This window comes from Gymnoscopelus braueri (assembly GCF_963280865.1).
Source record: "Gymnoscopelus braueri genome assembly, chromosome: 18".
NCBI classification, from domain to species: domain Eukaryota; kingdom Metazoa; phylum Chordata; class Actinopteri; order Myctophiformes; family Myctophidae; genus Gymnoscopelus; species Gymnoscopelus braueri.
The window spans coordinates 34,953,131-34,977,341 of NC_137618.1; the positions used below are offsets into that span (position 1 = coordinate 34,953,131).

General features: G+C 41.5%; 1 protein-coding gene across 1 annotated transcript in view; it reads left to right on the forward strand.

The window, feature by feature from the left end:
• The window catches only part of LOC308073854 (glycerol-3-phosphate dehydrogenase, mitochondrial-like), a gene marked incomplete at both ends in the record, with an annotated part of 34,114 nt that extends 11,714 nt beyond the window's left edge, over positions 1-22,400 (forward strand). The window contains 9 exons of the mRNA XM_080413040.1: positions 745-938; positions 4,963-5,097; positions 10,613-10,788; positions 12,577-12,708; positions 12,801-12,959; positions 16,639-16,751; positions 16,995-17,073; positions 18,844-18,942; positions 22,275-22,400. Coding sequence (XP_080269166.1) covers positions 745-938; positions 4,963-5,097; positions 10,613-10,788; positions 12,577-12,708; positions 12,801-12,959; positions 16,639-16,751; positions 16,995-17,073; positions 18,844-18,942; positions 22,275-22,400 — 1,213 coding nt within the window. The remainder of the gene's footprint in view (positions 1-744; positions 939-4,962; positions 5,098-10,612; positions 10,789-12,576; positions 12,709-12,800; positions 12,960-16,638; positions 16,752-16,994; positions 17,074-18,843; positions 18,943-22,274) is intronic.
• Between the last annotated feature and the right edge of the window lie 1,811 nt (positions 22,401-24,211).

Sequence of the window (24,211 nt, forward strand, 5' to 3'; positions counted from 1 at the left end):
TTAGCCAGCGGCAGTAGAGACTCTTCAGACCCAGGCAACAGTTCAGGGCACAACAACCAGGCAGGTCCTGGCTGGTCCAACTGTCTCCCCCCATATGACTCGCTCCGAGCAGGTGCTCAGCACTGCCGAAAGCCTCTGTTGATGCTGTCTTTTCTTCCTGACATTTTTTCTCTTGTTGGTTAGATTCGGGGAGGGATTCAGATCCACTAAGTCAGGCAATCATCTGGTACTGTATGTCATTTTTACCTATAGCGCCACATCCAGGTTTCTAAACAGAGCTCCAGCCTGACTTTCCCGTGGCAGAGGGTGCAAATGGACTTTCTGATTGCATTCCTCACTGCCTCCACTAGATTCTGGGATTTCTACTTTCATGTTGATGCTTGTTATTTTGTGTTCACAGGGGTGGGGGTGGGGGGGTTGTTGCACGACTCGAGCCCCCCAGCCCAACTTCTCTCCCCCTCTGCTTTTCCTGTGTTAAATTGAGTCAGCGCCCTGTGCATGTGTTTTAAACAGGACAATATGTGCACTCCGGGCCAAGGCTAGGGGAGCGGTGTCTGGAATTGAAACCAGCAGAATTAATCTCCTGGAAACAGCGCTGACAGGAGCCTGATTATGGGGTGTCCCCCCCACCAGCCAGCCTGCTCATGCCCCCCACCCCCCCATCGGCAGACCAAAGGTTAATGCAGTCTTCTTGTTTGCTCCCCTCCGCTACCCTTGCACCCTCCCACACACATACACACCTAGCCCCGACAACATGGGGCTACTGGACCCGGCCACTAGTGACGGACGCGTCATCTTCTTCCTGCCCTGGGAGAGGATGACCATCGCCGGGACGACGGACACGCCCACGGAGATTACGCCACACCCCATCCCCTCGGAGGAGGACATCAACTTCATCCTCACTGAGGTCCGCAACTACCTCAGTCCAGATGTGGAAGGTGGCTGGCACACTTACACACACATGTACAGTACTTAAGCACACACACACACACACACACACACACACACACACACACACTGCATTGTTTAACAACGTTAACCTTTGTGTCCCTATTTTGAGAACATTTCCCCCAAAAATGTGCTAAAATAACAGATCTACAAGATCACGTGTTATGAGCTTGTAGATCGTTTTTGTCATACGACGTAGTATTAAACGCTTAAGTGGTTAAGTGTTTCATGACTGTATAGATCCAGCATGGGATCCATCCGTTCCTTTACCTTATACAGGAGGCTGTCATGTTCCACGTATGAATACAGGCCTGTAGTCCATCTTGTGTGGGGTTATAGAGGGACAGGCAGTGATGCTCAGGGTACAGCTAACCTCAATAATGTCAACAGAGCATTTCTCACAGGCAGGGATAAAAGAAAAGAAAGAAATGAGTCATCACTGTGCGCCCGCACTTACGGCACACGTTTGAATCGGGCCTAATTCATTATGGCCATTTACGACGATAAATATACGTCCAGAAAACAGCCAGCCCCCCAAACCCCCCCCACCCACCCTCTTCCCCCCTTCTCTGATTTACAAATAGCTGATGGAGCAAGCAGCTGACAGAAATAAATGAGCTAATCTGATGGCTGTGTAGGACTTCTACCAGATATTAATTCATCAGGAGGCCACAGAGTGCAGACAGATACAAATTCCTGTTTTAATTATGTATGGGAGGCACACAGCAACCAAGAGACACTGCCACCACTACCACTATTCCTCTGAGCAACTTTATGAGCCCCACTATCCCCCTATCCTGCCCCCCCCCCACCTTGATTTCATCTTTTTGTTTTCCTGTAGATATAACACATTACATCGTCCCTTCTGTTTTCCCCAAACACTTAAGAGAAAATAGACATCCCCCCTCAACTCCCACCCGTTTGAACCAGTCTGTTCACATGAGACATTTGTTAAGGAACAAGTGGATGGGAGGGAAAGAAAAAAACTTTACAACATTAAATTATATTGTTTTCGATTTGCAATCTTTATGAGGCCATCCTGGAGCCTCTTTGATGTATTTTCTTCCCTCTTGGAAAGCCTCCAATGGCCTTGGCGACTGGCAGGCTTATCAAAACCTGGGGAGGCTTTATTGAATGAGTGACCAGTGGGTATCTAAACAGAATGCAGGGCTATTGATTTTTGGAGAAGTGGTCTAATTGTTTCTGGTAGACAAGGGCTTGTCCCGATTATTTGATTGATTAGCTTGATACCGGTCTGCCTCCTCGTCCGCCTCCCCTGGCCAGTTAATAGCACTGTAATCCCAATACGCCGTCTTATTTCTAATCCATCATCATTATCATGGCTGTACTCAGCACAAGATTAGTCCATAAGGGTTTTCTACATTCCTTAATATTAGCTCTGTGTTCTATATGCTAAAAGGGGGGGGGGGGTAAGAAAGTAAGATGACATAGTCCATCTGAAATGTACTGTATGGAAAAGAAATAGACAGAACATTATTGTGTGTATGTTTGTGAGAGATATGTACAAGATAGCTGGACATAAAACTAGACGGGGTCTAATAATAGACAATGGCGTGGCTCCCATGTCGATCTAGGACTTCATGTGGCCAGTCTGTGACGTCAGTAATCTATGACTCCATTTCCTGACCCCCTGGACTTTCGATTATAAAATTGAAATGAAATATGAAAAAATATATGTAAAACATATGTGCGTGAAGGTAATTCCTTGGCCAACTGGCAGCATGCGCAAGACATTTGCCGCTGATCGGTCCAGTGGTTGGCGAGATTAGCCCCAGGACAGACAGACAGACAGACATTTGTATACAGCTATCCTCCTACAGAGCCACGCTGTAAAAATAGAGTGAGAAAGAGGGGAGAGTGTGTGTGCGTGATGTGCGATGTGCGTGCATTTGTGTCACGGCAGCTCTCCAGCTCAGACCTCAGACCAGTGCGGGGGGCTCCAGGGCGGTGGGGTGACATGTGGCGTATGTCTGGGCGAGACCCTGGTAAAGTCCTGTGGTCACTAAAGTGAGCAGCGAGGCCCTGCAGCCCTGAGAGAGAGAGAGAGAGAGAGAGAGAGAGAGAGAGAGAGAGAGAGAGATACGAGGAAGGGAGTGGAGGAAGAGGAGACAGAAGTGTGAAATGATGGGGGACCCTGCCATCGGTACTCCGTCCTTGCCTGTGGTCCTTTGTGCCCGGACCGGTGTCTTCACTCATCCGTCTGAGGAGGGGGCTGGGGGGCGGGGTGCTTTTGGGTCATGAGGGTGGTGGTGGGTGATGGGGGCGGGGGTTGTCACGTTGCATGGCAGTAACACCTCTGAAGACCCGGTGGCCCAGCAAATGGACAGCCAGTGTCTCCTCCAGTCCTCCCCTTAAGGGAGAGGGGTCGCCGTCGCTTCTCGCAGTGACACCAGCATCTCACACACACACGCTCAGTCGCACACACGCATGCACACGCACACGCACACACACACACACACACACACACACACACACACACACACACACACACACACACACACACACACACACACACACACACACACACAGAGTAAAATCATCAGTGTTCATTTAACTCCAGCAGTGTACAAATGGAACTAAATGGACACACTCCGAGTTAAAGGAACACTGAGGATTCTACAGTGCACATCTGCACTGCTGCACTCAGCTCAAGTCTCTGTTACCACTGTGTGTCTATATGAGTGTGACTGGGGCTGGTGCGTGTTTTAAAGACTGGGCTCTTTTTGTTCGTGGACTCTCTTTTTCTTGTTCTTTGTGATGGAATCTTTCCACAGTGCACCACAGTGTCATTCCCCGATCGTGAGTCAGCCGAACAAAGGAGCCATCAGTTGACTGTGTTTTTGGAATCAAAGAATGGAAAACAATTTTTTTCTCCCTGAATATTTTCTGTCTTAGAAAAGCCTATATTCCTCCTCACATAGCACTGAGTCACCCAGAATACGTGTCTTTCCTTTGTCCATTGTGATAATTTCTATTAAAAAGATATAATTATTCTTATTGTGCTCATACCGTACAGTATGAGTTGTATATTTCATTGATGTCCTAACAGTTCAGGAGGACTGCAGAAAAGTGGAGCCCATCTAAAGATTAAGTCCTAAAAATATCCATAATCACAGGGGTTCCCAAATGTTTTTATTTTCACAATTCATAAAATTCCTGATTTATTTATTTTACCTTTATGAAAATCTTCTGAATTGTTTTGGGGGGAAAACATTTAGATTATTATTATATATTTTCTTTTTTGTAGGAAAGGTTTAAAAAAGTCATGTTTACTTGAACCAAAAAAACAGGTGTGTGACCCAAAATGGGTTGCGACCCTACGTTTGGGAAACACTGCATTATCAGTTTTCCCAAGGTTAATGCAGCTCAAGAGACATTGTTTATCATGCATAACTTTCACTGTGTACAGCCACAAATGGGCATTGTCTTCATTCGTGCACGTTTTATTGCCCATGTGAGGCCTCCACAGCTACTCAACTGTCATAAATGTTTAAAAAATGCCCTTTGTTAACGAGTTTGTCATTGTTTTATTCAGAAATATCAACCGCCCCATTACAGTGGCAGGTATTTTTCAATCGATACACAACAGCGTATTAATATTTAATTCTTAATATGTCACTAAGATATAAAACAACTGGATTGCAGAAGAGAGACAGCTGCAACTCCTGTATTTTCTGGGTCTATTTTCTGGGTCTGAAATAGAGAGACAAGAAATAAACATCACACTTTACTTTTGACCATTAGTGTCTATCATGTGTGTGTGTGTTTGTGTGTGTGTGTGTGTGTGTGTGTGTGTGTGTGTGTGTGTGTGTGTGTGTGTGTGTGTGTATGTTTGCACGCATGCATGTGAGAGAGATTGCGTGTGCGTGTGCGTGTGTGAGTGTGTGTGTGTGTGAGTGCATGTGTGTGAGAGCGAGCAGCTCCTGCACCCACCCGGTTGTGTTTGCATTTTCTCACATGGATGCGTGTCCTCATTGTCTCTGTGTGGTGCAGTGAGACGAGGAGACGTTTTGGCAGCCTGGAGTGGCATCCGTCCCCTGGTTACAGACCCCAACTCCAAGGACACCCAGTCTATCTGCAGGGGCCACATTGTCAACATCAGTGACAGTGGACTGGTTACCATCGCCGGTTAGTCTGCTCATGTTTCACATTTCATTTCACACGCACACACAATTATGTTTTATCAACTCACTTCCCTTTAAATCCCCTATATCCCATTAACTGTGTTGAACGAGCTCACGCGAAGCAGCATAATATTATACAAAGGCTTCATTATGGATGCTAGTGCTTTTGTGTGCTCTCAACAAGGCTGTGTGCTTACAGTATATAGGTGTCCATGATAATGCCTGTCAATTAAGTTTTTACATTGAAATGTCAAATGATGTAACCGGTTACGGAATTTGACTCATATCAAAATCTTTCTGTTAGAGGAGAATTGTGTAAAACCGCTAAGCGGCCCTCACACCTACGTCGCACCGCTGAACGGACCAATATGCCCATATCTGTCCTTGTCCCTTTTATGCCCATATATGGAGATCGCTGATGTCATCAGTATATGCCCATATATAGGCATGCCCCCTTTTGTGCCCATATATGGAGCTGACTGATTTGTTTGCGCCTGATACCATGAGGTTAGACAACACACTCCATGTGTTGTCTAACGTTTTTATAAAAAAACATAAATGGCATGTGCCTTCTGTATGACTTTATTTATCATAGCATATATACTAATACTTGTACAGTACAGCAAACACGTACATGTACAGAAAAGTATCTTGTCCTTGTACCTTGTTTCCTTTTTCTTTTGGTTATTTTTTGTTTTTTGTTTCTTTTTCTCTCTCCATTTTGACTTTCATTTTTTCTTTGTTTTGTAAAAGGGTAGGCGAAATAAGCAATGCTTCAGCCTATACCTTTTTGGTCAGAAATGTGGGTATCTTTTCTTGATAACATTTATTTTATTTTATTACCTACTGTAATGTTACCACAAATTGACTGACTGAAATAAACTAAACTAAACTAAACTAAACGTCTAAAGCTACATTAAGAACTCCTTATATGGTTATGGCTGAGTCATAGTGACATGAGCGTTGACGATGTGGTCCACCCTCTGGCCGCCCTCCCTTAAGCCAATTTTAATAAAGGCTACTGTTGTGCATGAACAGCTGTATAAAAAGCCATAAAATAATAATTTAGTGATAGTAAAAGTTATATCTGTAGAATTAAATGTATAATATTTCTGCCATTTCATAATTACAATACAGTATACAATATAATAGAGCCTCTTTTATCCCAATAGATCAGCCACTTTCAAATAAGGAAAAAGTGTCTCGTTACAGAGAGTGGGTCAACTCTGATCCTGATGCAAGGACCAATTACCTTGCCAAAAGACATGAAAAGTGGTTTACACTTAAGGGTGTAACTATTGTCCAAATACACGGTTCGGTTCAGACCTCGATTTTTGACATACGGTTCTGTTCATACGTCAGTTTCTTATTTTCTTAAGAAAGAAAAAATCACACCCAGTGTGAAGTGAGCGGTGTTATTTAGAAACAACAGTGGTCATCACAGTGATGGAAGCTCACTTTAAAAAAAAAATGTTTTTTTTGAAGTGCGTGGTGCTATTTATAGGTTATTATTTCATCATGCGTCTCGCTAGCCAATCAAAGCAAAGGGTCTGAATAGAGTCAGCCAATCACGGTACGGCGAAAAGGGTGTGAATAGAGTCAGCCAATCACAGTACAGGGAAAGACGAATTCCCAACCCCACTTATAGGAGCGGCTACACCGCTCAAAAACAGGGGGGGGTGCGGTTATTAAATCTACAATGTATGAAGATAACTTTGCTGTTGAACATAGAGTTGTTTGAACAGTCTATGTTTTGCCATGTTAACCACTTGAACCCTAGAGTCCCTATTCTTGAGGGAACATTTGCAGAAAATAGCAAATCTACAAACTCACCACGCATACCAACCACAATGCGTTGGGAGTTTGTAGATTTACTATTTTCAGCAAAGAGATTTGCTAATTATTCGTTTACTAGGTATAGAGGGTATAAGTGGTTAAATAAACAAAAGTAAAGTGAAGACTCCAATGGTCACTGCAAAAAAGCTGTCACGCTGTTACTGCAGTTGATCATTATAGCATAATTTATGCTTTGCCAAAAATAGCCAATCAACAAGCGAGCTTGTACATCTGATGTTTTCAGTGTGGGACACCTTTGTACAATGCCGTTTAATTCAGGCTAATGGAAAATGGAGGCTTATGGCTCTGGTATCTCCAACTCAGACAAGCTTGCTGGGGTTTAGTCCAGTCAGATCGCAGCTCATTTGTAAACAGCCTCTCATAGCAAATTGAGGACTCAGCTAATTCACCCTTTTGGTTGGTCCTGCATACATTAGTAGCACAGGCCACACACAGGTTCTTAGTTTGATACCAGTGCTTAGAAAAAGTTAACTCTGCATCTAAATCCTATGAGCTTAACAATTCATTTACCAGTAACATGTTCCATGCCTCTTTAGCTCAAGAGATGTGTCAGTGGTTCATAAGCTCAAGGTTTATGGTTTAAAACAGCTGAGCAACATTTTTCACTCTCCATCTAAATTCTAAAGGGTTTAATTCTCATTCGTGTCTTCCATGACTCTGTGGCTCATGAGATTTGACAGTTGTTTGTAAACAGTGGGTTTGTGGTCTAAGACCACTCTTTGGGCACGGTTACACCAAAGTTTAATTCTACCTATGAAGGTGGATTTTGCCAATGCTTTTCAATGAGAACAGAGCGTTCTTTTGCAGAAATCCGCGAATGGCAAGAAAACACTCCATTCCCATTGGAAAGCACTGGCAGAATCCACCCTCATAGGTAGAATTAAGTCCTGAAGAACACATTTCACTCTCCATCTAAAAGGTGCGTTAACTATTACATTCTCAGTTGCATCATCCATGCCAGCGTGGTTCAAGAGATAAAATAGGGGCTCTTAAACCAAAGTTTAGGGTTCAAAACTCCTAAAGAAATGTTTTCACGTTCCATCCAAATTCTAAAAGGTGGTTTAAGTATTACATTCTCAGTTGCATCTTACATGCCAGTGTGGCTCAAGAGATAAATTACTTATTAGAGATGAATTACTTTTCTAAGTAAAACGCAGTTTTTGCTACTACTCCTACTGATTTTGTCCAAACCTCATGCAAACAACTAAAACAGCTGCCAAACTGATGATGTAATACAACACACTTGAATGTGCCTCAATAAAAAAACAACTTATGTCACCAAACGTATCATATATGATACACACATTACACTGATTTTTTAATAAATCAGTGTAATCAATACTTGGACCAAGAACCTGTTGTATCATATCTGACACATCCCCACTTCCCCCTGGACCATACCATTTGCACTGCAGGTAGTTACAGAGCCTCAGGTGGTCTGACCCAAAATGGCTGCCATCAACTAAACAGGAGAGGTTGATGCACTACTAACAAACAATTATTTTTTAAGCAGTTCGGGTACGTTTTCCTAGTATATCTTTACTAATATTTTGAAATAAGTGTTGGATAACTTGAATGCACTTAAGAGCTCTCAAAATTTAGCATTTGAGTTTGTTTTGTATGATGTCAAAAGTGTTTGTATCATATTTGATACTACAGGTCTATAGTCCTTTACGATTTGTATCATATTTGATACTACAGGTCTAAAAGATTTTTTTTTGTAATGTTAAAACCGACTTGATTTTTTTTTTGTTTCAAAATTTTATCCCACGATTTTGTAACCCTATTTTTTACACCCAGTGCCAATCTCTATGTAATCCTGGGCACTACACTCCCTCTGCCAACCTAGGGAGGCCAGGGCCGAGCTCATGCCTCCTTCAATGCATGAGAGCTAACTGACCTTCTTATCACCTGACAGGGGAGAGTTTCCCTGGTTGGACGTAGCGCGTGGAAGGAACACGTTATTCCAACCAGTTCCTTTCCCCTCCATCAGGCGCCCCGGCTGGCCAGGGGGAGGCAGTAAAACCGACTTGAAATACCCCTTTTAATACCCCTTGTATCAAATATGATACAACAAATAAATGATACAAAGGAATGTTAAAAAAATTTAAACAAAATCAAAAATGTTTTAAGACCCAATAAAGTGTCCCTTTTCAAAATGTTGGAATTTTCTGACCTTTCCTTCATAGTTCAGGTTCTAGAGGGTTAAAGGGATCAATTCAAACTGGTGACAAGAAAAAAAAACTCAAATTAATTCATGATAAATAAGTTGCCTCAATAAGATTTAAATAATAATATGAAATAAAAACATTGCTTAACATTCTTAACCTCCTACCAGAGCTAAAAGAGGGCGTGAGGAGGAAATTGGGCTGCCTCCATGCTCCTCACTTACAAAGATAAAAAATGTATATTTACCGGGACCAAGATTCAAACCCTCAACTTCCCACATGTGAAACCTCAACTTTACTCATATGCCACCAGGCCTTTCACACAAACCCAATGTTTGAGGTAATATGTGAGGTTTAACAAAGAGGTAGCAGGTCCAAAGTTGAAAATCCACAGCAAACACCTCTCCCCCTGACACAATGACTGAATCTACTAGATTCACCTGATGATGATCAGGGTTCATTATGGCACAACTAAGATTGAGGTTATTGTTTAAAATCATCTGTTGGAAATGTTTTCTCTGCACCCAGATTTACTTTCATTGAGAGTAATCAGAGATGTTTAGTAATGTCATACAAATGTATATCCGTTATTGTCATATCTTAATTTATTAGTTTTAGAAGACCAAAACTAGCATTCAACCAAGACAAAATAAGAGTTCAGACAAAATAAGAGGAAAACGCATACCTTAAAAACATGATTTATTACCATATAAATATAAATAAAGACAAAGGCAAATTACTGATGATCAGGGTTCATTATGACACAATTGAGATTTGGACTGGTGAGACAAGACAGGTAGCAACAACTAAGGCAAACAGTAAACACTAGGACGTCACTAGAAAATAAAAGTTACTCAAGTGTAAATTAAAGCCTAACTATAACTAAGAAACAAGGAAGACAAATGTTTTCCAAATTAAAAGGAACACAACTGTATTGTAAAACACTAAGTATAACTAAGAAACATTTTCTTTTTAATATCAATGCATTGCTGTATCTCTTTTTTTAATTCTGAACATTTCTAAAATAGTGAAAATAGCAGATCTACAAGCTCACTGTGAGCTTGTAGATCTGCTATTTTCACTATATTTGAAATAGGGCTTTAGTGGTTAATTCACACAATATAATTTTGTAAGTTTGGGTCCCAAGAGTCCCTTCCTAGAAATGTAGTGGAGTCAGAGGTCTTGTAATGTATATAGCCGATAAGTGTAAGTGACAATTGGTGTGATCAAAGCAACCAAACTTGCAATTTCCCCAAATCAGAGGTGGAGTAGAAGTGATATCTCACATTGCATTTTATTTATTTATTTATTTTAACCTGTGTAAATGTATAAGACATTTTTTTAATTTTATTTATTCACACTTTTCTAGTTATAAGTGAAATTCTTCAAAAACTTTCAAAACGTGCAAAAATATCAGATCTTGTAGATGGGCTTTATTTGCTATTTTAAAAAAAATGGATTAAGAGGTTAATATGACTTTGCTGAATTCTGCAGGAGGTAAATGGACCACCTATCGCTCCATGGCAGAGCAGACACTGGATGCTGCCGTGAAGGCCCATGGTCTGACTCCGGGCCAATGTAGGACAGAGGGTCTCATGCTAGAGGGAGCTAAAGACTGGACACCGACCATGTACATCCGACTGGTGCAGGACTACGGTCTGGAGGTGGAGGTGGGTGGAGAGTGTTATTGTCTCGGCCAGGCTGAAGTTGTAGCCGAGACTATGTTTTCACCCCTGCCCGTCAGTCTGTGTGTCCGTGTGTGTCCGTGTGTGTCCGTGTGTGTGTGTGTGTGTGTGTGTGTGTGTGTGTGTGTGTGTGTGTTCAGTCAATACTGATCTGTCCAATTTTTCATATTCCATTCTGATTGGCTAAGATTGGCTTCCAAAGTTTGCAGGAGTGGCCCGTTTTGAACAAAATGCCTCAAATCCTAAACGCCGCGTCCAATTGCCGTGAAACTTTGCACACACGTGGCCACTAGGCTACGGTAGAAATGCCATCCTACATTTCTCAAATCAGCCTCATGGTGGCGCTATAACAGGCTGATTGATACAATTGCTGGGAAACTTTGCATGCACATTCCCACTAAGCCAAAGAAGAACCTCCATCACAAAATGTTTTAATATCCTCATGGTGACACTATCAAGAGCCCACTTCACGTTTTGGCCTATAACTCTTGAACCGTAGGTTGTACAAAAATCATCTTTTCCCCTGGATTCTTCCTTGGATCATGATGCAATTTATAGGCCCTGTTTGTGCCAGATTACATTTTCTGCCATAGCGAGTTTTCTTCAAAACACACTTTTTGTTACTACTTCGACAGATTTTGACCAGAACTCACACAGATCGGTACACATTATCTCTGGGGTCATGTGATCAAGATGTATAAGTTAGATTTTTCAGATCCCATTCCAAGTGGCTATGACCAAAGTTTGCGGGCCCTGGGCAGGAAACCTGGCCTGGCGGAGCCCTGTGCTCAGAGGAGCACACTTTTCTAGTTTCTGTTCATTTTATTTACTTATTTATTTTGACTTAAAATCTTTTCAAAGTTTTTGAAAATTGTCGATTCACAGATAGATAGGCTATTTTTTGAACATTTGAACATTTGAACATGTTCGCCTATAATGGCATGCCCAAAGCAGGGACACCAGGGTTAAAGTGGTTAAACTAGCCGTAATAACCTGATTCACAACTAATGATTTGACATGTAGAAATAGAATCACTTGTGCATGGCATTTGCATATCAAGAGGGCCCAGGTCAAGGGTCTCTTTATTGCTACATTGGCTAGTTGTGCTATTCGTAGTAAAACTGGTTGAAAGGAAGGGTAATAAGGACATCAGGACCCTGACATCCCAATGATGGGACAAGTGTTCACATTGGCTGGTGAGTGAATTAGCGTGTTGATAGCTAAGAGGATCTGCTCGAGTGCTAACAGAGGCTGCTGTCACCGTGTGCTGCCTCCAAATCCTCCTGACAACACATATATCACACAGGACAGTCCATGCCATGTCAGACTTCAAATGAACTGTAAAATGACCTGTAGATGACAAGCGTAGTTTCAGCCCCCTGCACTTTGGTGCAGGGGGGGTTTTTAACCCTTAGTTGGGAAGAAAGGGGAGAATAAAGCATAATCTATGATTCCAGTGTTTCCGGAATGTTTAAAAAGGTCAATATGCTGATATTTTTGACAGTGCTTGACCTTTTGTGAAAAAAGTAACAAAACCATTGGAATTGAAATAACTTCTTTGTTTAGCTCTGGCACAGAATGTATCGTAGACAAAGCATGCTGTCTCGCCCCAGCATCTCCCCATGAGTGACTTGACTGTTAATCCGTCGTATTGATCTAATATCAAAAGGTGCTATTTAAATGCAGCGTAACTCCCTGGGAGCTATGATCTGTCAGTGGGCTCCGGAGTTTGGCTGAATAGCTAATGCCTGTTGGGTCTCTCTCTGTGTCCAGGTGGCCAAACATCTGGCCTCTACCTACGGAGGCAGGGCCTACGAAGTAGCCAAGATGGCCCACGTGACCGGGAAGCGGTGGCCCATCGTTGGCAAGCGTCTCGTGTCAGAATTCCCTTACATCGAGAGCGAGGTTGGCAGTGTCAATCATGGAATATGTGAGTGATCTACAGTTGGGAGTTCATGGAGGCGGCACAGCTTGTCTGACCGTAGCGTCGTTTCTAGGTCCAACATGCCATAAAGGAGTATGCGTGCACAGCTATTGACGTGATCGCACGGAGGACGCGGCTGGGCTTCCTGAATGTCCAGGCAGCGGAGGAAGCTCTTCCTCGAATCGTCGAGCTCATGGGGAGGCAACTGGAATGGAGTGAACACAGGAAGAAGGTAAACTTCACCATTGTTCATATTGAAGACTGCTAAGTTCCAAATACAGTAAGGACAGTTCCATCTAATAAACGAATGACACCAAAACTCGTTAGTCTTTTGACACAATTTCTTCATCAAGATCACCATATATACAGTAAGGCACCAGGATCAAAGATGTAGTGCATGAATGGAGCTAAACAGCGCAGGATTCCTCCTGTGCTCACTGCCAATTGATGTGAAAGCTGCTCCTAACACTGACTTATGCATTATTGTCTAATTTAGAATGGATGTTTTTGACAACATTATTCCCACTGGCAGCATTCCTAATACCCTGATTTCCCAACCAGCCACTGCCGTTCCAGCTCTGGTATTCTCGCACATGCATTAGATTGACCTCACATTAACCCACATACGTTTGATCTTTAAGAGCCATAAATTGGCTTTTGTCATTACCATAGGTTAATTACCGAGATTTGCTCTGTACTGTTGCTACACTGAGACTGCAATAATAAGCAGCACACAAAAGCCATTCACGTTGCCTGCGTGAGCACTAAATAGGTATTGTTTTGATTTTTCTATTCCCGTCTGGAGCTTTGTTTGTATTGCTCTATTAATAGCATTTCACCTAGCAGTGCTTTTGGATATCGTTCGATTCTGCCAAGTGTAGATCAGACCTCACCCTTCCTGTCATTCTCCTAATAATATTTCTTAACTTCAGACTAGAATAATGGCCTCATATTCCTTACATCACCGTTGTGAGAAACAAACACATGCATTGTTTTGAGATTTTTATTATAATGTGATTAACTTGAGCAAGGGCAGAGAAGGGGAAAGACGTGTAACACACGTCTCCAGCCTGAATTGAACCAGAGATGTTGCAATCATGTGGTTGATGGTCAGCTACCGGCATACCCTGTGATGACTGAACTGAACTGTCCATTTCCACAGAGAGAGCAAACATACTGCTTTCTTCTTATTCACTGAGATTGCATGAAGGCTCTTCATTGGATAATAACTTCATATAGATTATGAAATAAATTATATTACACTGTATTTTTTTATTTGAGCAAACACTTGTTTGTCAATGGATCTGTTAACACTGCCAGGGTTTATATATAAAATATATTGTCTACTGGTAAGGCAAACCTTTTTCGGGTAGATTGAAGTAATTAAGTACGATTGCACTAAGTAGATTGAAAAGGCACTTGTACGGGTGAAGCGTACTGTACATGTTTGTACCATTTTACTCACCTCTAGAGATACAATCATTCCCATCTGCAGTCGGTATTTAACTTGTCATAGGTGGTCATAGTCATTACTTTATTATTGATTATTTATTTTGGACAGATTTTGTAGTCAAGTGGTTTGTAAAATAATTTACATTTGTTGCATTATTGTAGGCCTTCTTAATTTAACCAGTTTTTCTTATATTCATAGATGTATATTTAGATTATGCTTAAACATTACATAGTCTTGGTAAAACAACTGAAAATGCTCTCGCCATTGTAGAACTATAGAATGTGATAGGAAGCGTGTTCCTCCGCACATGCGCTCCAGGTGAAACCCATGGTCGGGTGAAAAGAAGTGGCTGGTGACGCCATGTGTATCGGATGAGACGCCTGGTTCAAGGTTTAGACAAGGACCTTCATACTTTCTCAGCCCAAAATACATCTTTGGGAAAATAAGTAATGCTTTGAATTAATATAGAGTAGTTATGGAAAGTCATTATAATGAGAAACTTTCTCAACATAATGACTTAGTACCTCAAAATAATGACTATCCATGGAGTACATACTGAATCTCCACCAGGCTGGGTGGCCTAGGGCTGTACGTTGTGGGTTGCGGAGGAAAATATTGTTTCTACGACATACAGTTCAACGTTTAGCATTTGTGGCACTCCTTATGGAAGAAGTGAAAGTGCTTTTGGAGGTGCACATTATAGACAGTTATTTTGTTATTTCGGACAGGCGGTCCACCAGTCCATTATGTCCCTCTGACAGTCTGTCCTTCTGTTAAAGGCGGCTCCCTTGAGGGATCAAATAATCAGTCAGCTAGGCCCGGACGGCTGGCGTTGTGGTCCGGGCACCTAGGCTCCAATGTTGCCTGACAGCGCATTGCGGGTTCGAGTCCCGTTCCCGACTATCTTTGCTGCATGTCTCTCCACATCTCTCTCTGTCTGTCTCTACTGAAAACTATAAATAAAAGGCAAAGAAAAAACACAAAAACCCCAAAAAACTCACGTAAAAAAAAAGAAAAATCAGTCACCTCGTTTCTCTTAAACCTATGACCTATGACCCCTTAACAGACGACGTCACACTGGTTGCAAGCGTCATACTGGTTGCAAATCAAACCCATTCTGTCAGGTCTCGCTAGGGCGCGCAGCACTAGCCAACACACAAGAGGGGGTTGGGGTGCGCTGAAACCAGCGTACCCGAAACAACAGGTTGAGAATTGATTGCATGAAACAATCACCTGTGCATCCAGTCTCAATGTTAGTAAACAAATAACTATTTACTACTATACTGTAGTCTTAGCAAGACACTGCACTCAGCACTGCACACAACACTGCACTCAATATTAAGAACCCGTAGGTAAGATTACAATACACTGCTTACCCAATTAAGCAGGTGCAGGTCATTTCCTAATCAACAGCTACACACTTGACTCGAGACACTTACATCCTTCAGACACTATAAAAACAGACCCCGTCACATATGCTTTATGTCAGACTCTGATGGCAAGTTAAATCTAAATTGACATTACTTCTTTGTTCTTGTTCATGAACCATTGAATTATTATTACCGTAGAAAATTCAATTTACCTTTGTCATGAAATCGATGAATGGTAAGACAGTGTCGGCGGCATACCATTTTAACAACAGAAGCAAAAAGGGAACTGAGCTTGTTCATTGTTCAAGCGCCTGGAGTTCCAGCAAGCTCCAAAGTACCTCAGCATGGATCGGACACGCATCGGACAAGCGATTCAATTTCAATTCAAAGGAGCTTTATTGGCATGAGAAAAAACATAATAAAAACAATTTAAGACAAAGGGAAAGTATGTACAGTTGGAGGGGGTACAGCATTGTGTTAAACAGAGCTACAGTATGTCACATTGCAACGTTATATATACATGTTGGCAAGGGTATAAAAGGTAGCAGCCCCATTTATATGTGCAGTAGGTCTATGTCAGAGGTCCACTCGGTGCAGGAAACACAATGGCTAGTAGTCCTTAGGGTGGTACAACCAAGCAACACCTAGAAGAAGTTAAGGCCAAGGTCTCCGCCAAGAAGCTACGAATATCCACGCAAGCCCTGGTCTTCTCTGCAGCCGAATACTGAATGCACCCCAGCCTGGAGCAGAAGCCCACCACAGGCAGATTAAGAGAAAAAGGGCCCCTGGGCACAGACTTGTAATAGGCCTAGAAAGAGGACTAGATACGGCAGCTGACCAATCAGTGCAAGCTAAAGTGATTCTGTGTGCCAGTTGCTGCAGCTCATGTCAGGGATACACAGCAGCCATACTTGTGGGTACCACTGGTGTGATGAGCCTGTGTACCCTTTAATGTATAATTCAGTAGTTCCTGTGGTATGGTTCATTGAACCAAAGCATCCACAGCTCTGGCATTCTTTTATACAAATACATTCTTGTCACAATGAATGTCCTCTAATGAACCATTACCTTCCTGTGTGTCCCTGCAGGAACAGCTGGCAGCAGCCAAGCAGTTCCTCTACTATGAGATGGGCTACAAGGCTCGCTCTGAACAGCTCACTGACACCTCTGAGATCAACCTGTCTCCTCCCGAGGTGGACAGGTAGGACGCTGTAACATACAATCAGTCTGTTAATGTCTGTAATTTGCTATTGTTATACAGAATGTGCACCAAATCAGCAATGCAAATTCCTATAACAAAAAAGGTTATCCTCGCAGGTTGGTCTATTAATGTTATTGACAGTATTAAATAGGGAAGAACACCTGATTTAAAGTTGAATTGTGTGCTTATCCTACCTTGTTTCTGAGGATTACCCTGTGCTATGCCTTGTACTTCTGTTGACAGGTACATGAAAAGGTTCCACAAGTTTGACAAAGAAAACAAGGGCTTCATCACGACAGTGGATGTTCAGAGAGTATTAGAGGTGAAGCGTGTGTGTGTGTGTGTGTGTGTGTGTGTGTGTGTGTGTGTGTGTGAGATTATTAGCAGCTTGTACGCCTTCATGAGATGTAGAGGGGTTTCAGATTCCTCTCCTTTTAATAGAAGCATTGTACATTGTGCCGATGAGCCTCTTGTAGCTCAGTAAGCTCAGTAACCATGACACTCAGACTCACACTGAGATGTTAGTCCTTGCCACGACTCTCATGCAATCACAAAGACAGTACACCACTCTTTGTTTTCAATAATACCAAACCATGCAAAAACAGCATTGCCATGTTTCCTATGGTCATGGAAAAAATGAAAGAAATTGGGGGGAGGGTCAAGGAAAATGTCTTAATTTTTTTTTTTAAATACAAGTGGTCTAAGCTCACCTGTTACAAGTACATAATGTGTTACATTTGAAGGAGTAACAACAATAACACATTTCCTGATAACACTAATCAGTTATTTAACAAAACAACTGCCTTTGAACATGCATGCTCATGCTGAGGAAGAGGTTTTCAAACTTTTACATGTCATGGATCCCCAAATTGACTTTAATTAGGCCATGGACCCCAATTTCACATTATTCTGTCCTAGGGACCCTGACATGAAAAGATGTAGATTGTGTCAATGTTATAACTGTACATGAGAAATAATTAGATTCCTAGTGGTGATGTTGAAACGTACAGTATTGTTAGAATAGTACATTACCTAAATGTTTATGTCGTAATAATTTAAATGTAATTGAGGTATAGTGAAAGTAAATCACTCCTCCATTGTTAGGGGACCCCCTTAAGGACCCCACCTTGAAAATCGCTGTTGTATGTTACAAAATAGTCCTGGAAATCGATCAGCAAATCAACAGAAGCACTGTAGTAGCAGTACCAGTGTTGGAGCACTTAATGGTGGAAACATTCAATGAGTGGGGTTCTCAAGCCACTGGGGTATAACAAATAGGACTGACGTTATATGATTTGGCCCACTCGTTAGTTCAAGCCCATTCTCATCAATTTGATTGGAAGTGTATGGATTACCTGTACACAGAGATTCAGCTAGTGACAGGCTGCTGTAAGAGAACACTCTTGCACTACTAATTGAGATGTGGGATTGCAGTGGCGTTTGTGTGGGTGTTTCTGTCAACACAATATCTAGATCAAATATGCTTCATCGCTGGCAAATACTGAATTTACATCCTCATAAGAATCTCTTATCATCTCCGATAATTAAATGTCTGTATTCTCTGTATTTTAAGCTACTTTGTATTTTAAGCTACTAAATGCAAGTCTTCATAATTCGATTTTAGAGTTGTTGGCTAAAGCCATACCATAAAAGTGAGTTTTGAGTTTTCAGAATGATGACTGCAGATTATATTTTCAGAGGACATGTTCCTTATTAAAAGCTTGCATGTTTTTACATATTTATGCATCTACATTTAAAATTGAATACAATAGAGCTGAATATTTTCTGGTGACATGGAATCCAATCCATTTTTTTTTAAAATACTTCCACTGTGAATATATTCTTTTCACAAAGTATGTTTTTAATATGAGTATAATTTTATATGAGAATAGGGAAGTAGTCCTAACCACTTAAACCAACTTGGTTGACCAGATTCCCAAGGGCTCTATACTAGCCCCCCTCCTGTTTTCACTCTTTCTACACTAAATATATTTGCTGAAAATAGCAGATCTACAAGCTCACAAACAATGTACTGTGTGTAGGGATGCTAGGGTTCAAGTGGTTAATTACCCATTGCTGTCTTTTCTACCAGAGCATTAGTGTTCAGATTGATGAAAACACACTTCATGAGATCCTGAGTGAAGTTGACCTGAATAGAAATGGACAAGTGGAACTGAATGAATTCTTGCAGGTAAGTTGTTTTAGTATTTTTAGAGGTTCAAGCCCAAAGTCCTGAAACCCTAGTTGTGCTGATATTTCCATGAGATAGAAAGACATGACATTTTCACAGATGATTGGAAGTTGTGTGAATTACTTGCACAACAAATATGACCCAAATTGGCCTGAATGGGGCACTATAATTAAAATTAATTAATATATTAACATTTTAAACTTTGAAAAGTCATAACTCCTATGGCCTGAGTCTGATTTATATGAACCTTGCTACAGTACAAGCATCCTTCTATCCTCACTCCGCAATTCAAAATGTTCTGGACATTTCTTCCTAAACCGTTGGTCCAATTGCTACACAATGTTCTGTGGCTCATTATTGTAACAAGTTTATCAAAACATACAGCTTGATGATATCTTAGTTTTGAAGATACTGACTAATGAACTTCAAAAGGGTGTGGCAAAGCACATAAATAGACCAATGTCAACAACTGTTGGACCAATAAACACAAAACTTATAGGATATGTCTAAAGTAAATTTACCATTTCCATAAGTACCTGAAACATAACCTGAACGACCACTAGTGGGCACTACAATTGCAAAACATGGGAATGACATTACACAAATCAGACTACCGGTAAACTTACCGGTAAACTATAAAATAAAAATTGTTTGTCCAGTCTCACAGCATATGTTTCACAACATTGTGTGTAAAATTATTTTGAAATTGCCCAATAGGGGGCACTATCAGTTTCAAACATGTGATTTGATTTGACTTGATTTCTTTGAAATGCAATACAACCACAGGGTTACAGCAGTTCGAGGATAACACAATAATGTCCTAAGACTTATTTCCATTGCGGTCCTCTCACAAGCAACTGTTAATAAGTTAAAAACACATTACAATACAAAACAAATGACAGTAACGTATACTGTACATACAAACAAGCGCTCCACTATCTTTCCCTAGACAAATGACCTTCTATAGGGGAAACCTTTCCAATAGACATGCTTTAGTCTGCTGCTTAAAGGACCCAGATTGGTTGTCAGTTTGACACTGGTTTCGAGGCTGTTCCACTGTGTAGCTCCTATGTACAGTAAGTAAATGATCCCATGCCAACTTTATTTTAAAAAATTGAAAGGCTCACATTTGACCATAAATCAATGATAGTTTGTCCAAGCATCACTTAACTTGTTGGATATGTTTAATTAAGCTACGTTTGGCAAATTGAGCAAAAAGGACGTGGCCTGGACCAAATTTGGCCTTAAATGAATGATTGACCAGTTATAAGTTATCTTCAATACAGGTGTTGGAACACATGTAACAGCAGCTTTCAACTTCTAACCCTAACCTGAGCACCCGAATTGCCGCCTTGCAGCTATATTTATATATTTATTTGCTTATGAATCTACTGTATATTTTTCACTGAGAAAGAAAATGTTTGTGCGTGCATGTGTGCGTGCGTGCTGCCTTACTCTGCTACTGTATGCATGAACCCCCTCACTCTCCTGTCTCTCTCTCTCTCTCTCTGATGCTCTTTCTCTCTTTCTCTCTCCCTCTGTCTCTCTCCCTTGCTCTCTCTCTCACCCACCCACACAGCACAGCACCACACCACACCTCCTCCGTCCCTCTTGACACTGGGCAGCCTTCTTCGGCTCTGTGACAATGATGAATGCAGAACATGAAACACATTAATGCAGGGGACTCTGGTCAATGTCAGGCCTTTCTTCACTGTGTCAAGTTAAACAAACAAGATCAAGCAAAAGGGAATGGTAATTGTCCCTCCAGAGATAAGACCCCTGCTACTGCAGGGGAGGTCATGGGAATCTCCACCCAAACCAAGAACCTGGAATGGACATTCCCTCTGAATTTCTGCTCACTGTCCATTGTCTGGTCCCACTATGGATCTCCATTAGGTGTTCTAGTCTCTCTTTGAGAGGTGAATTATTACGAGTACGCCCCTTTATTATATACTAACCATAATGTCCTTTACCTACCTAGAATAAGCTGTCATTGTAATAATTGTATTTCATGTGTCTGCGAGAGGTCTGAAGCCTTTCTGGGGAGGTGTGGAGGTTTTGGACATTTTGATGACATGTACTGTTGAAATCTGACTAATTAGGGGGCACCAGGTTTTTTGATGGCAAACCGCACCTACAGTGCATCCACTCATTCGATGTTGCGCTGACACTGTATAATTAGAATAATTAGAAATGCCTTAAGACTGGCCAATGTTCAGAAGAATTGTAGATATTTAGAGATTTAGAGAGAGTTCAATGGATGAGCAAATAATGTCCCAGTTTGATCACAGATCACCATAGAAAGCGGACATAGTGTGGTCCAGGGATGATGTATTTCTGTAGTCGGAAGCAGGAAGTTAGCACCTTCCTGATTTTGATTTGACTGATTGAATACTTTTATTAAAAGTTTGCAAAAAGTACAGATGTACAGTTATACAATAATGCTAAAAGGATAACACAAAAAGCCCTGAGGGCTTGTGGTCCTACGTAATTCAATTCATTTGTCTTGACCAAAGTCAAGGGATTTGAAACCATGAAAAATGCCATGCTACGCTATGTCGTCCAATGTTGAAACCATGAAAAATGCCATGCTACAATACGCTATGTCGTCCAATGTAGAAACCACAAAAAATGCCATGCTACGCTATGTCGTCCAATGAAGAAACCACAAAAAAAGCCTGCTACACTATGTCGTCCAAGGTAGAAACCACAAAAAATGCCATGCTACGCTATGTCGTCCAATGTTGAAACCATGAAAAATGCCATGCTACAATACGCTATGTCGTCCAATGTAGAAACCACAAAAAATGCCATGCTACGCTATGTCGTCCAATGAAGAAACCACAAAAAAAGCCTGCTACACTATGTCGTCCAAGGTAGAAACCACAAAAAATGCCATGCTACGCTATGTCGTCCAATGTTGAAACCATGAAAAATGCCATGCTACAATACGCTATGTCGTCCAATGTAGAAACCACAAAAAAAGCCTGCTACACTATGTCGTCCAAGGTAGAAACCACAAAAAATGCCATGCTACGCTATGTCGTCCAATGTAGAAACCATGAAAAATGCCATGCTACACTATGTCGTCCAATGTCAAAACCATTTAAAAAATGCCCAGTGGCATTATACGTGTGTGTGTGTGTGTGTGTGTGTGTGTGTGTGTGTGTGTGTGTGTGTGTGTGTGTGTGTGTGTGTGTGTGTGTGTGTGTGTGTGTGTGTGTGTGTGTGTGTGTGTGTGTGTGTGTGTGTGTGTGTGTGTGTGTGTACAATATTTCTTTATATTCTTTGTCTCCATGTGTGTGGATGCATGGACATATCTGTGTCCTTAGCTGATGAGTGCAGTGAAGAAAGGCCAGGTGTCTGACAACCGTCTGGCGATGCTGATGAAGACAGCAGAGCAGAGTCTAGACCGGTCTGGACCACTGTCAGTGGACCGCAGTGGGGGAGGTGTGTGAACGAGGCCTCCGCCTGGACCTGCTTAGCACTGGACTGTTGAGTTGGGACAGACCGGGCCTGACTGGACTGGTCTCCTACATCAGTGGTTCTCAACCTTTTCAGGCCGCGACCCCCCAAAATAATCATATTTGAACTGGGGACCACCCCACCACCCTGACAAGCACTTGGAATTGTAGGAGTTGAGGCATTCTATTTAGTTTGACTCAGTTCTACAGATAAATATTGTGAAAATAGCCTATCTATATAGTTTGTTGATTACTTTTGATGTAGTCATTTTTATTTTCTTCATTTAAGTCCTTAAATTGTCACTGTCATCTGAGGACCCCTGCAATCTACACTGTAAAATCCCCAGTGCTTGTTTAACTTGGAGAGTGTACAACTGTTTGTACACTCTCAGAGTTACAGACCTGTAAGGCTGCATTTGGACCGCTGGTGGTCCCTGGACCCACTGTTGAGAACCAGTGTCCTAGATCACTGATTCTCAAACTGTTGCATTTCGTTTCAGTTTGATATGCATTAGGCCACGGATCGCCATTTGTCAAGATGTTTTTTATTCTCTAGTACCCCAATCTACAAATGTAAAATACTCAGTGTTCATTTAACTCTGAAAGTGTACAAATGGAACCAAATGGACACAGAAGAGATCAACGCTGGAGCAACACGGACATTTTGAGCCTTTTATTTATTTAGGTGCAAGTATACATAGACCGACGTTTCGGTCTTTCGACCTTCCTCAGAGTTCCTCTTGACTTGCTCCAACGTTGATCTCTTCTGCATCTTTTGTCCCTACCCCTGTGACGCACCGGACTGGCCCTTTAAGGCTGAGGCGCAACGGTAGAATGTTTTTGGAACCAAATGGACCTTTACAGTTTCATTTGGTTCCATTCGGTACACTCTCAAACTTAAGCTTAGTTCAGAGCAAAGATTTGCTAAAGGGAGGAAATCGTTTTATTGCGTCGCAGAGAGAAATCATAGTTGTCCGAATTACCCCGTTATAGGTTGTCACTGGCTGATTGAGTCTCATTTGACTTGTCCAATCGCAAGCAACAAGATTCAGAAAGAGTCATTATTAGATTTTCTCTGTTTATCTGTCACTGTCATGTTCCCATATCCCGCAGGGATGACTTTCCAAAGTCAGTGCACTAATGTCATCACAACGTACATTAATCTATGTAGTGTTTAGGAAAACAATACAACGAGAAAAAACACATGAATGTACTTGTATCTTAAATATTAGATTTTAAATACTGTTAGATCTTTCACACACTTTTTGTTCCCATACCCGTTAGGGTATAATATCCCATATAGCTTGGAGGGACTGTGCTGGGATTGCTATTTGGTTGTCTACAAATTAACATAATACAAACAAGTCAAAATATATACAATATATAGCTAAACAGACACAGGAGGAGGTTGTTGTGCTGTATGGTGCTGGAGTTTTCAAGCAAGGTTGACGCGATGTGAAGTGCCGTTGCTATGGAAACAGTAAACTTTCTTAGGTTGTCTTAGGTAATCGCTTTGATGTGGACCATACCGTTTTAGAATGTTGCAGGATTCTGATGCAACTGGTTGCAGCCAGATTTCAACTTGCTTGTCACGAATCTTTGGTCAAAACTAGTAATGGTCTTGGTTCTTGACTGTAAATTTAATTCTGAGAGTGTGTGCATTATACTCCAGGAGTTCAAAATTGATTAATTAACTCTGAGGATTTTACTGTGTATATGTACTGAAATAGAATGAATTACTTGTAAGCAGGGTAATGTTTACTTAATTTTCAAGGGGCAACTCTTTCAAAACACTCACACATGGT